Genomic DNA, 12,976 nt, shown 5'->3' with positions numbered 1-12,976 from the left:
CGTTAGGTAACATGTTTTGGATAGCAGAACAGTTCCAGATACACAAGTACTAACTTGTGATCCATTTGGAAGTTGGACCAGTATAGGCTTGATTCTTCTATAGGATTGAAAAAATTTGATGTTTTTACAAACGTGATCTGTGGCTCCAGTAACTATGATCCAACAATCACTATTATGAGAATAAGGGAAAGACAGAATCATACCTGATGGCTTAGGAGAAGAAAGGATAGAAGGACCTGCAAGTTGATTCACAAAGTGACTGGGTGTGCTACCTGATTGTTGAAGAAGGGCTAGAAGGGCTTGATGTTGTTCTGGAGTAAACATGTTCCCTGAATTATGAGAGACTACTCTCTAAGATCGGAAAGATTGATCATCATCAGTATCCTCATCAGAAATTGATTGGTACTGGTTCACAACTCTGCCATGCTTGTGGTGTAGTGGAGGACCATGTTTCTTATAACATGAATCAACTAGATGACCAATCTTCCCACAATGAGAACATACCTTTGTGTTGTAGTCTTTGTTTCTTTTAAATGTTTTGGATCCTTTATAGTTGTTCCTTTCATTATTAGAAGTCACTGCCAATACCTGATTATCATTGGTACCATGGAATTCTCTTTCTTGTTGCAAGATCATGGAGAAAACCTTTTGCACCGATGGCAAAAGGTCCATCAACATTACTTGAGATCTTACATTGAAATACTGCTCATTCAATCCTTTAAGAAACCTTATGACACATTCTCTTTCCCTATATGACTGAATAGTAGGGATGAGTTTACAAGAACAAGTAGTAGAGCAAGTGCACGAAGGTATAGGACAGAAATGATCTAATTCTTGCCATAGTCCTTGTAAGGTTGTGAAGTAATGGGTAATGGATATATTACCTTGTTTTAGTGAGTAGATTTCCTCAAGCAATTTAGAGATTCTAAAGACATCACCTTGGTAGTACCGTTTCTTGAGATCATTCCATATTTGAGAAGCTGTTGGCATCCAAATTACACTCAAAATTAGGGATGTATCCAGCGATTGTACGATCCAGGAAATAACCAACTTGTTGCAACGATCCCAAGTTGTTTGATTCACTCCGGCAGTGGCAAGTCGAGCGAGAGATCCATCGACGAATGCGAGTTTGTTTTTGGTTCTAAGAACAAGTAACATAGATTGCGACCAAGAAAGATAATTGTGATCATTTAGAGGTGCAGAAACCAAACTGATTGAAGGATTTTTGTTGGAAGGAAGAAAATATGGACTGAGAGGATCGAGGAGAGGGTTTATTTGAACAATCATGATTAAAGGAAGAAATAGAGAAGAGAAGGGATAAGAGAAATGATTGAAGATTTTGAAGAGGGAGAGAAAAAAAAGGGGGAACAGATCAAGAAATTAGATCTTCAATTGATGGAAGAGGGAATAAGGTGGAGCAGGAAAAAAAATACAGAGCCCCGGCACAGGCTAATACCATATTACAATTTTGATAAAGAAATCACCATGAAAATGTCATGAAAGAAACTTTCTTAAAAAAGAAGAAGCACGAAGAATGCGGAATCAGAATTATATTGAAAAACTGTATTTAACAATAATCAACTACAAGTATATATAGTTACAGTAATACAAGAGAAAACAAACTATAATTAAGAAAAACAAACTAACTAACCTCCTAACTGAATTAAAAATACAAATAAAAAATAGAATAAGAAAATAGAATAAGTTAAGTTATCATGACATGCTTCCCACCCTTATTTTTATTCTTGAAAAAAATATTTTTGCTATTGAATTTTTCCCTTATAGTTATAAAATACTTTTTTTTTATAATGGTAAAAAAAAAAAACCTTTTTGGTAAAAGAAAATACATTTTTTCTGTTTGTCACGAGGGACACCTGTACAACGATCCTTTTTATTTTGGAACCAAGAATTATCAAATGAATTTGTTACATAGTTATTTTCAAATTAATCAATATATAACTCCCCATTCATTTCAGCTATAGTATGCTACCCTTGTATCATTAGGCGTAGCACGTAAATTTGTAGCATACATGAGGCAAAACCATATCAGTTTGAATAGCTAGTCAAAACTTAGACCTACACTATTTTATGTTTAGTGAATAGTGAGTTCTATTATTGAACTATTCAAAAGTAACTCATCGTATTCATCTTTCCACGTTTATGTTAGAGTTACATTTCATCTCAATATTTTATTTTGTTAGAGACGGTTTTTTCTCACTATCTTCATTAACCAACGTTTGTGAGTTTCTCATACCATTATGAAAGTAACTGTTATTGTAAGTTTCTAGAGTATGTCATTATCATAATCAAACAACAATTTTGATTGTTCACTTATTTAGTTATTTACGTAAGAACCAAATTCAATTACGAACAAGCTGATAAAAAGTTAATTGTAAATCTGTTAAAGTTAATTGATTCATAAACTATATTTTTAACTGAATCCTAAATCCTAAACTCTTTAACTTTGAAAAAATAAAAAATAAAAAGTTAGATAATTTTATAACTAGATCAATTGATCACCTAAGATGATGCAAATTCAATTGGTTTTATGCTTAAATTTATAATATAAGTTTTCCTATGACAATGATTTATTAAACAAACATTTAATTAAGCTGTTTATTGAAATTTACTCATAATAAGAAATGATTTTGGCTTACTAAAAAAAATAAGAAATTATTTCGTTCAAGTTTATAAATTACGAATTTTATAGTTATACACTGTTATTATTAGTGCAGAAGTGTTTACACCATCGATAAAAAATTATTACTAATATAATTTTTAAGATAATTATTATAAAATTAATAATTTTAACATTTTATAGTTAGATTACGGTATAAAAACTAAAAAGTATTTACATTCTCAACACATATTTATTCATGCTATATTTTAGTTTTCATATTGCATTCTGTTTCCAACAATGGCCGTATTCAATCAGTGGGTCAGACCCAATCCAATTTTTTTAGAAGAAACCCAATCCAATATGTATTTGTTGTTTTAAAAGAACATCTATTGGGCTAAGCCAACCCATTCCTACCAAATTCAGGTTTAGCTTGCTTCATAGTTGACGATTAGGTTTAGAACTTTCACGTTTTCTACTAACACATATTTGCCAAAATCAATAAGCCCTCATGAACCACCAGATAAACAAACACTGAACTAACCAATTCTTTTTCATACACAATCGCACAATAAAATTTGAATTTAAAGTTTAAACCCTGCAAAGTATCTTAACCTATAATATATCATACTTTGCTTCATAACGAAGGTTCACTAGTTCAGATAAAGTCCAACCATTTCTTTTATAATCTTAAATGTTCTTTTAAATCCATTTCAAAAATCAGTTGTATATCAACTATACTTATATATTATCTTGTATATTAATGAAATTACAATATTATTTATTTATATATACATATACATTTTATAAAATGATATAGTGATATTTCTAAATTATTAATAGGCTCGTTCCTGGAATATCCACTCCAGTTACGAGAAAGACACTTTAAAGAATATCCTGGAGTATCCACTCTAATTACGAGAGAGACATTTCAAAGGGTGAGATAACTAGTCCTAAGATTTAATACGGCTGCATACACAAAGCAGGATTTGAACCCTGACTTTGCTTAAGTGTGAATCAACCCCTACTACTAAACCACACACTTGAAGTTATTAAAGATAATTAATATAACGTCTAAAACTAAAATATCATATATTTTTTAAAAAATTAAATAAATTTGATACAAAAGTAGAAAAACAGGGAATTTATATATAATTTCTCAAAGAAATTGTTACCGTGTTATAATATTTAATAAAAATTGTGAAAATTCAACGAATAATATTTTTTTTCTTTACCAAAAATCATTAACTTATTTGTGATTGAAACTACTAGTTTATTTAAATAGGAAAAGATCTAACAGAAAGAAGTTAAACTTTCTTATAAAGAAAAGTAGTTTTTTTTTTATATTTAATTTATAGTACGTGAGTTTTTGCTATAATAAAAATATTTTTTCCCTTTAACCTAACCGACTTAGTAAAGAGATATTTTAATAGGATGGGTACGTGGCGGTTACGATGTGGTGTGATGAAGGGCTAGAAGAGGTGGTGTGTTGATGAAGTCAACATGATGAACGGTGAATACGAAACCCTAGTTGTAATTGATGTGGTAATTTGGGTGCCACAAAAATATAAAAACCTCAACAACCAACCCCATATCAATTATAAATATAAATAATGAATTATGAATTATAACTATAAATATTAGACACAGACCACAGCGCCGCCTCAACATCTCAAAACTCTATCCCTAATCCCTTTCTTCGTCTCTCATCGCTCTGCAAACCCTCGCCTCCGATTTCAGGTATTTCTTCTTCTCCTTTCACGCGTTTTTTTAGATTATCATCCTTTTGCATCTCCCGATTTTTTTCTTCTCTCATCGAACGCGCCATCGTGCGTATTCATCTGAGTTTAATGTTTCGGATTTTAGTTTGATGCACCGCTCATTGGATGGATATTCCTTGTGAAATCTTATTGTTAAGGCTGTTTGATTTGTGATCTAGGTTTTCGATTGTTCGATTATAACGCCCTTATTCAATTACTTGCGTTTTGGTGTTTTGTTAAGATACCTATAGACAGATGTATATGTGAAAACTCTAGGGAAAATAATTTATGTGCTTGTTTATTCACAGGCCTGATTGATGTATGACTTGGTATTTGATCATTTGTTTTGACTAGGTATTGTTCGGTGATTTCGTTCTAATGTATAGGGTTTATGATTTGCCTTGAGTTTTTCGACGTTGTGTTGGGATTTTAGCTGTTTGTGATGTGTTTTGTGGATTTGAATTGTAGGTGTTGTTGAACCTTCCTGTTGTTGGCTTGGTACCCGTGCAAGTTCTGCCGTGTAGCAGATTCCAAGGTGAAGGTGTCACGTTAAAGTTTCTTTCATGTTTGAACAGGCTACTATCCATTTGGGAGCAACTGAGCTGCTTGGAGAGTATTTTTCTTCCTCTAGAAAAAATTACAGACCCTCACCACAGACAGTTAGCTGTATGCATTGCGAGACATACCAGAAATTCACTCAGTTTTCTGCTTGCGGTTGGCCTCCTTCCATTATCCTTGAAGGAGATTCTTCAAGGGTGAAAGCTAACTTAAAGGCTGAAAGTTTGAATTCCGGCATTTGCTGCCTCTGAATATCCTTTGTGACTTTGTGAGTCAACATGGCTTTACAGAACATTGGTGCTGCTAACAGTGATGATGCCTTCTACAGGTATAAGATGCCTAGGATGATTACCAAAATTGAGGGTAGAGGTAATGGCATCAAGACTAATGTTGTCAATATGGTTGATATTGCAAAGGCATTGGCGAGGCCGGCATCCTACACAACCAAGTATTTTGGTTGTGAACTTGGGGCCCAGTCAAAATTTGATGAGAAGACCGGCACTTCTCATGTCAATGGAGCGCATGATACTGCAAAGCTTGCCGGCCTTCTGGAGAACTTCATTAAGAAATATGTCCAGTGTTATGGTTGTGGAAATCCTGAAACTGAGATCATAATTACTAAGAACCAAATGATCCAGCTGAAATGTGCTGCTTGTGGTTTTGTGTCTGATGTTGACATGCGAGACAAGCTAACTACTTTTATCATTAAGAACCCTCCAGAAGTTAAGAAAGGATCCAAAGACAAGAAGGCTATGAGGAGAGCTGAGAAGGAGAGACTGAAGGAAGGTGAAGCAGCTGACGAGGAACTGAAGAAACTGAAGAAAGAGGTTAAAAAGAAAGGCGCCACATCTTCAAAGGATGTCACTGCTAAATCCACCACTTCAAAGAAGAAAGCAAATGGCTCTGATGAAGACCGCACATCACCTACTCACAGTCAAGTTGATGAGAAAGAGGAGGCTCATGATGAAGATGATGATGATGACGTGCAATGGCTGACAGATACATCCCTTGATGCTGCTCGTCAACGTATCCAGGAACAGTTAAGTGCTGTGACAGCTGATATGGTTATGCTTTCTACAGATGAACCTGAGAAGAAGAAAAAGGCTGCAAGTAACGGAAATGGTGGTTCTCAGAATGGTAACTCAATGTCCTATGGAACCCTGGTTGGTGAAGTGAAAGCAAATTTGAAGAAAGGTGTTGGGGCGAAGGAATTGATGTCTCATCTTGCAGCACTTACTGTACCTGCTCAAGAAAAGATCAGTGCTCTGGTTGAAGCTCTCTTCGAGGGAACTGAGAAAGGTTTTGCCAAAGAAGCTATTAAGAAGAAGAACTACCTTGCTGCTGCTGTTGGCGAGGAGGGATCCCAGTTGTTATTGCTTAATGCTTTTGAGGAATTTTCTTGCAAGTCTACTTCTAATGCTTTGAAGGAGGTTGCCCTGGTTCTAAAGGCACTCTACGATGCTGATGTTTTGGAGGAAGAGTTCATTGTGCAGTGGTATCAAAAGGGACTGAAGGGCGATAACAAGAAATCTCAGATTTGGAAAAATGCTCAACCTTTCATTGATTGGCTTCAGAATGCAGAATCAGAATCTGAGGAAGAATAATTGTGCTCGTCATTATGGAGAAAGCATAATTTTCCCAGATCATCCGGTACTTGTGTTTGCTTGCTTATGTCGTGTCCTTTGTTTCCAATAAAGGGTCATGTTGGCCCTGTGTTGTTGAACTACTATAACATCTAAGCTTTTGTGCGTACGGTGCATGCATGTCTGGACATTAGCATGTACTCTTTCTTATTTTTATGTATTTGGTTTTTGATGATTATGTTTTATGTTTAAGTAAAAGCGTGTTGTTATTATGATGCGGTTTTCTGTACGTCTCATGTTTGTTCAGACATGTGGTTGATATGAACATTCTCTACATTTGTAGGGAATTACAATAAGATAAGTTTTGTTGGATCATTGGGGGAGGCTTCTGACTATAATTTATGCTATTGTGATTATGAATTGGGTAAGCATATTTCAGGCAGACAGAATGTATTTGTTTGCCCCTTTTGGTTTTCTTGGATTGTTAGGGGAGGTTTGGACGGAGGATGCTTCCGACAATAGCTTATGCGATTATGATTAATAATTGTGCAAGGCATATTTTAGGCCAGTTGCGTGTGATTGTGATCAAGGTACAGCCACTATCAGATTGACTCTCCCTTTCTCTATACGTCTATGCATATATCTAATTCCTCTTCATTTTAGGAATGTCTCTCCGATCACTTTTCATCGTCTTGGATACGGCAGGACTTGACAATAACAAGAAAATAATACTTGAACTTTTTCCTTAGTTCTATTTCGGGTGCTTATGACCAAAATTGCTTTTCATATTTAGGTTTTGAAACTTAAATCTGGCATACCTTAAATATGGGTTCAATTTATACTTTAGGCCTTTCCAATTAAGTTCTATATTTTATCCTCTATTAAAATCTATATATTCTTAATAATTATAAATTAATAAGATTTCTTAATTTAATATATGATATTTAATATAACATTGATATTAATACTACTTATTTTAAAATATATTGGAAACTATATTCAAATTTAACTGTATGACTTAATTATAATATTAAGATTGAAATGAATTAATAAACAAAATCAAGTTAACTCGATCTCATCTTATAATGTGGCGAATGACCCTATCAAGATATAAGTAAGTGACGCTGTCAAGATTTTGGGGGCGTGTAAAATTTAAGTTACATTTAGTGTTTATGCGATATGAAATCATTTTTAAGTTATGATGGTTTAAGTATTTTTCGAGTGAAGCTTACTAAATAACAAGTGTTAACGTATTAGGAGAGTTGTTCCACACTTCAAACATACAATTAATTCAATGTGGCATTTTGTATTGGGATGTAGGCCTACACGTAATCATCAACCCAATATTCTGTTTGAAATCTATCGAACATCTTAAACACTATAATTATGATGTTAATTCAATGTGTCGTGAACAAACATCATTCATTAAGTTGGGAAATAATAGATCAATAAAATTGAACACGTTGTGAAAAAAAATAAATTTACAATGCCGTGTTGCATTATCAATCATCATAAACTGTAAAGTGAAGTCTCAATTATAAAAAAAAAAATGTTTAGAAATTATTAGATTTAACCAAACTCGCAAGGCCGTATGAATTGTATCATTTGTATGTCCCTCAATATCTCCAATGGGTAAGCAATTATAAAATTATTCAACTATCATCCTGAAAATTTCTACAATAAAAAATACTAATTTGTACGAAACGTTTCCGTCAATCAGCGTTATGATTCGCGTGTTTCATGCCATTGCTATTTGTGTCAAATAATGTTATTTCTGATCAATTACTACATTATAAATTAAAATACAAAACTTTGAGTGATTCACTCTACTTCCTAAACTAGATCTCTCAATATTTTCTTTCTTCCTTTCTTCCCATGATTAAGCATGTTCTTTTTCCTTCTCAAGCTAGTTTTTATTATTTATTATTACTATTATTATTTTTTATTATTGTTTTTTATAAATATCAATACTTTAAAAAAATTTATTTTTGCAAATTCAAAATACAATGTATATATTTCAAGTTGCATATTTATAATAATTTTTAATTATATAAAAAAAATATTTATTTTGTATAATATACTACCTAAAATACTACTAATATCTTTTAATAGCAAAAGGGTTTTTTCAATTGGTCATAACTTAGTTTTCTTAAATTATTATTATTAGATTTCAATATAAAAATAAGATTACATTTCTTTTTACATTATACTTGCTCCTTAATTTCTTAATATGAAATCGGAGTTTTGCTCTCCTGATGAAACTTTTAATTTATAATGCACTTTCATTTGATGCCTTTTTTTTTTAAAAAGTAAAATTAATGTAACTAAAAAAGCACATATTTGAGAACATATTAATCCAAAAACTATATTCTAAGAGCCTAAACGTGAAAAGGAAAAAATATTGGATTCACTTGCCACACCATTTCAAATTAAAAATTAACAACATATTTAATTTACCGTTTGGAATAGAAGTTTGAACTTTTCAATACGTGAAATGTAAAAACAATAAGGCATTTGCTTTGATTTGAAAGTATATTATGTTAAAACAAACTTGTTTTTTAAAACATAGACCAAATGTGATATAACTTTTGAAACATTTTAACTCAATTTAAACAATGATTACCTTGAGTAATCGTGTTTCAAATACAACTTAATATAAACTGATAAGAAAAGGAGTACAATCTTTACCCAAAAAAAGGGACAAACTTTCATTTATTCTAAAACTAGTGAAAAAGCAGGCTATTTTTTATTTTTTTTTATTTTTATAGAGATAAAAATGTCAAGAATCGGAAAGAAGAAAAAATTGAATAGAAAATAGAAATTGGCAACCAATTATTACGAATGAAAAGTTAAAAGAAGAGAGATAATAAAGATTAAATAAAAATTGTGAAAAACAAAATCAATTAATTGCAATTATAATGTACATAGTTTAAAGGGAAAATGAGTAAAATAAGGTGTTAATTAAAGTGAGGTATTCCCTTTACAGATGATGATAAGAATCCATTTTATTTTGTTGTTAGCAATTGATCATGACAATGTGTATTGTAGTATATCTCCAATTAATGCTTTTGATCTTTCTCATCCTTTTCTTTTCCAATAATAAAAGGTTTTACATAGTGTATATACAACGGCATCTAGATTATATTGATGTACCAAACGAGTAGCGCTACATCAAATTTCTCTGCAATTTGGTATGTTTTCACCCTCCCTGTACATAAAAGATAATCATGACTCCACTGATTTATCTTTTCAACATCATAATTTTTCATTCCAACTGACCATGGAATCACTGAATATGAATGACACGCAACTGAGGTTGTCCTATTTCATTTTCTCCATATTCTTGCTCAGGGGAATGCTGATGACCCTATTCAGAAAAAGAAAGAATTGATTTCCCTTGCCTAAAGATAGCATCAAATCAGTTAATTGCAAACGAAAGCATGTTCTGGAGATGAAGTTGCAGTAGAATATGTGTGCATATAAAGCTTATACTAAAATTATTTGTAATATATATATATTCCACTGATTGATATCTCCATACTAAAGTTGGCAGTAACACCATTAGGATTTGTTTTGATAAAATATTTGCAGAATAAAAAAATTTATAAGATAAAATTAACTTATATACAAGTTAAAAATAAATTTTTGAAAAAACTAAGATGAGTGAGCTTGAGAAGTTACATCTATGCACATGTTCAAGAACATGTACAAAATTATTGCTAACCTGGTATTGAAACAATTGAATTGCAGTAATAGCTTTAGTCGTTATATACACTGGTACAATCATTCTGATGATTCTCAACACTATTAACTGTAATGAATTGAAGAAATTAGGGCAATGCGTTAAAAAGTGGTCAATAGTTATTATAAATAACTATATCTGCGTTGTATTACCATAAATATTGTCAATGAATACTCTCCTGCTCCACTGAGTATAAATATGATTGGAAGTGTATGGCGTAAAAGAAGTAGAACAATAAACTGCAATAGAAATAGAAACAACATTATTGTAAGGGAAAAACGTAACAATATTAATCTAACCATAACAATAAATGCTATTGATTTCCATTTCTGATGTGCATATAAAATAACACAAATCTAGAAACTGTTACAGTCTTCACATATAAACCAGTTGCATATTTTTATGTGTCTCCCAGCCACAAGAAATTATTGTATGTATAGTCTAATATCATCTTATTCCAATCAATCTTCATATGGCACATAATTTTTTAAATTATTATTATTATTATTATTATTATTATAAAGTGTCTTGTAGAGATTGGTTGGGATCACATGCATCTTTTAAGACACAATAATTTCTCACTTATTATACTCCTCTTTTCTATTTTACTTATGCAAAGCATATGTATGTGAAGGGAGAAAAAGGAAATTACAATAATGGCAACAATGCGACAACATATTATGCTTCTTCTTGAGGGTGTTGATGAATACTCCAAGTCAAGTTCTAGGAATTCATGATGATCAGCACTAAACATTGCTATGAACTGACGATTATGAAGATCCCTTCTTGAAATCTCCCAGTTATCTCTGAGATAACAATCTCCCATTATCATTTGATTATAGAAAGAATAAATACATATAAAAACTAGGACAATGAGTATACTAATAATTAACTTGTACCCAAGATTTATTGGAGAACCACCATAATGGGATAGAGGTGGTGGATGTGCAGTATAGCCAGGCTTAAGTTGCTGTAGTTACCAAAGTGGGAAAAAAAGTGAACACATTCTCATTAAGTTTGAATAAATTTAATGAAGTATAATTTGAAGACAAAAACGTCTGAATAAGATAACATCAAAGAACAGACCTGTTGGCAAATTTCACAGGTTGTATCACCTTTCTCATTGCACCATCTTTGAACACATTTTTGGTGCGCATACTACAATGATCAAAAGAAAAAAAAGTGAGCTCAAATTATTATCCAGTAAAGGTGTCATAGGTTCAGATATAAACAATATTCTGACATATGTACGTAGAGCTGTAGAAGTCAAGTAGTTAACTAACAGATATTGAATATCAATAAACGCACACATTAATCTACAGTTTCAATAAATATTGACAAGCACATAAAAAGGTTAAACAAATATAATGTTTTGCTGATAATGATACACTACACATTAAAAGTTTAGGTTAGGTGAACACAATGTCAAAAGTAACATTATATAAAACAAGCTTGCAGATGTATATAAACTAAGCAAATAAATTTACAAACTAACATTATTGCATAAAGCAATTAGCAAGACAATCCTACCTTCAATGTCCCACAACACGAACAAGGTGTGTCCATGTTTGATTCTTCATCTTCATCGTGGCATATTCGACATTCTGCCAATCTACTGGGAGATGACTTAATTTGCTCATCCATCTAAATCATATCATAGGGTTATTAATTTGTTGCAATCTCCTTTAGATCTCAACACAAGGTTCAAGGGAAGATTCGATGAACCAACAAAACAAAGTGAACTCATTTCAGCATTAAGACATTTTGTCTTTAGAAATTACAAGCACAACACAAATCAATTCCATGCATCCATCTTTTGGTGAAGTTTATTTTGCTTTTATAATTATGAGAAGACTATTTTTCTAATTTGTTTTGGTTTGCCTAAGGTGGTACGTTTCACAAGAGATAAGGGAAGAAAAGAACTTCTACACACACACGGAAGGTATACTGTTAGCAGTTTGCACCAATCAATCCTGAAAGTATTTTTTTTGTTACCTTTTTTATGATTCTTTGTTGACTTCATATTCACACGTTAATTTTGCTTTGTTGAAGAGCTGGTATCAAACTTCTAATGAGAAGACTCGTTGACTTCACCACCTACAAATGTCCTTTTCATAATACATTATTACTTCTAAATTCTAATACTTGGATTTCTCAAATTGATGATTACAGTGTTAAATTACCCGTGTGCAAATGGAAAACCAATGCCAGATGGGTCATTTTCATTTTGTCTGTTCAAAAGTTTTAGGCATATTTAAAAATATATTATTTTATAATTTTTTAATGGTGAAAATTGTTTGCATTTGAAAAAACAACTGGAGATTAGCACGATCTAATTTATCCGTATATATGTCAAAGAATGAGAATATGATTCATAATTTTATAGCCTTTTCTTAGTTGGTGATTTCTTTTAAGCACATGGAATATTCTGACTTTACAATTTTACACCTTATTTTTACCAAAATAATATAAAATTTAAAAGATTTTATTAAAGTAATATATGCTCAAAACAATTTACCAGTCTGGAATTATATATTATGATTACACCTGTTGATTTTGCGCATTGGGGGAGAAAATATGTAATTAATGATTGTCCACAGTGCACAATTATTTGGTCTTGTGTCGCAAGCTAACTGTTATAAATTTTTCTAACAAATGAAAAGTTGTTATATTATATTAAAAGAAGAGTTAATCATTCATATTTTTTACACTGACA

At 31.7% G+C, this 12,976-nt stretch overlaps 3 protein-coding genes across 5 annotated transcripts; 1 reads left to right on the top strand and 2 right to left on the bottom strand.

Annotated features, from left to right (window-relative positions):
* Positions 1-351: 351 nt before the first annotated feature.
* LOC109802802 (retrovirus-related Pol polyprotein from transposon RE1) lies at positions 352-1,287 on the bottom strand. The gene has a single exon (XM_020364196.2). It carries the CDS (start codon positions 1,285-1,287, stop codon positions 352-354), a length of 936 nt encoding a protein of 311 aa, XP_020219785.2.
* A 2,919-nt stretch (positions 1,288-4,206) lies between these two features.
* LOC109802096 (eukaryotic translation initiation factor 5) lies at positions 4,207-6,893 on the top strand. Its single transcript, XM_020363310.3, has 2 exons — positions 4,207-4,357; positions 4,846-6,893. Exon 2 carries the CDS (start codon positions 5,214-5,216, stop codon positions 6,537-6,539), a length of 1,326 nt encoding a protein of 441 aa, XP_020218899.1. The 5' UTR covers positions 4,207-4,357; positions 4,846-5,213; the 3' UTR covers positions 6,540-6,893.
* Positions 6,894-9,391: 2,498 nt separating this feature from the next.
* On the bottom strand, positions 9,392-12,210 carry LOC109801714 (uncharacterized). Of its 3 annotated transcripts, XM_083073187.1 has the most exons (8): positions 11,791-12,201; positions 11,347-11,418; positions 11,160-11,230; positions 10,913-11,066; positions 10,413-10,499; positions 10,243-10,329; positions 9,798-9,885; positions 9,392-9,726 (listed from the first exon to the last, which is right to left on the bottom strand). In XM_083073187.1, the coding sequence occupies exons 1-7, from the start codon at positions 11,902-11,904 to the stop codon at positions 9,805-9,807; spliced, it is 666 nt and encodes a 221-aa protein (XP_082929313.1). In that variant the 5' UTR covers positions 11,905-12,201; the 3' UTR covers positions 9,392-9,726; positions 9,798-9,804. The 3 variants fall into 3 exon arrangements, with proteins under 3 accessions (XP_082929313.1, XP_082929314.1, XP_020218413.1); XM_083073188.1 differs by having other exon boundaries at positions 9,392-9,919; positions 11,791-12,210; XM_020362824.3 differs by having other exon boundaries at positions 9,392-9,885; positions 11,791-12,181.
* Positions 12,211-12,976: the final 766 nt, after the last annotated feature.

Source organism: Cajanus cajan, chromosome 4, assembly GCF_000230855.2.
Source record: "Cajanus cajan strain Asha chromosome 4, NIPB_CcT2T_4, whole genome shotgun sequence".
Classification (NCBI taxonomy): domain Eukaryota; kingdom Viridiplantae; phylum Streptophyta; class Magnoliopsida; order Fabales; family Fabaceae; genus Cajanus; species Cajanus cajan.
Note: the sequence above shows the minus strand (reverse complement) of the source record. Positions and strands in the feature narration are given on the sequence as shown.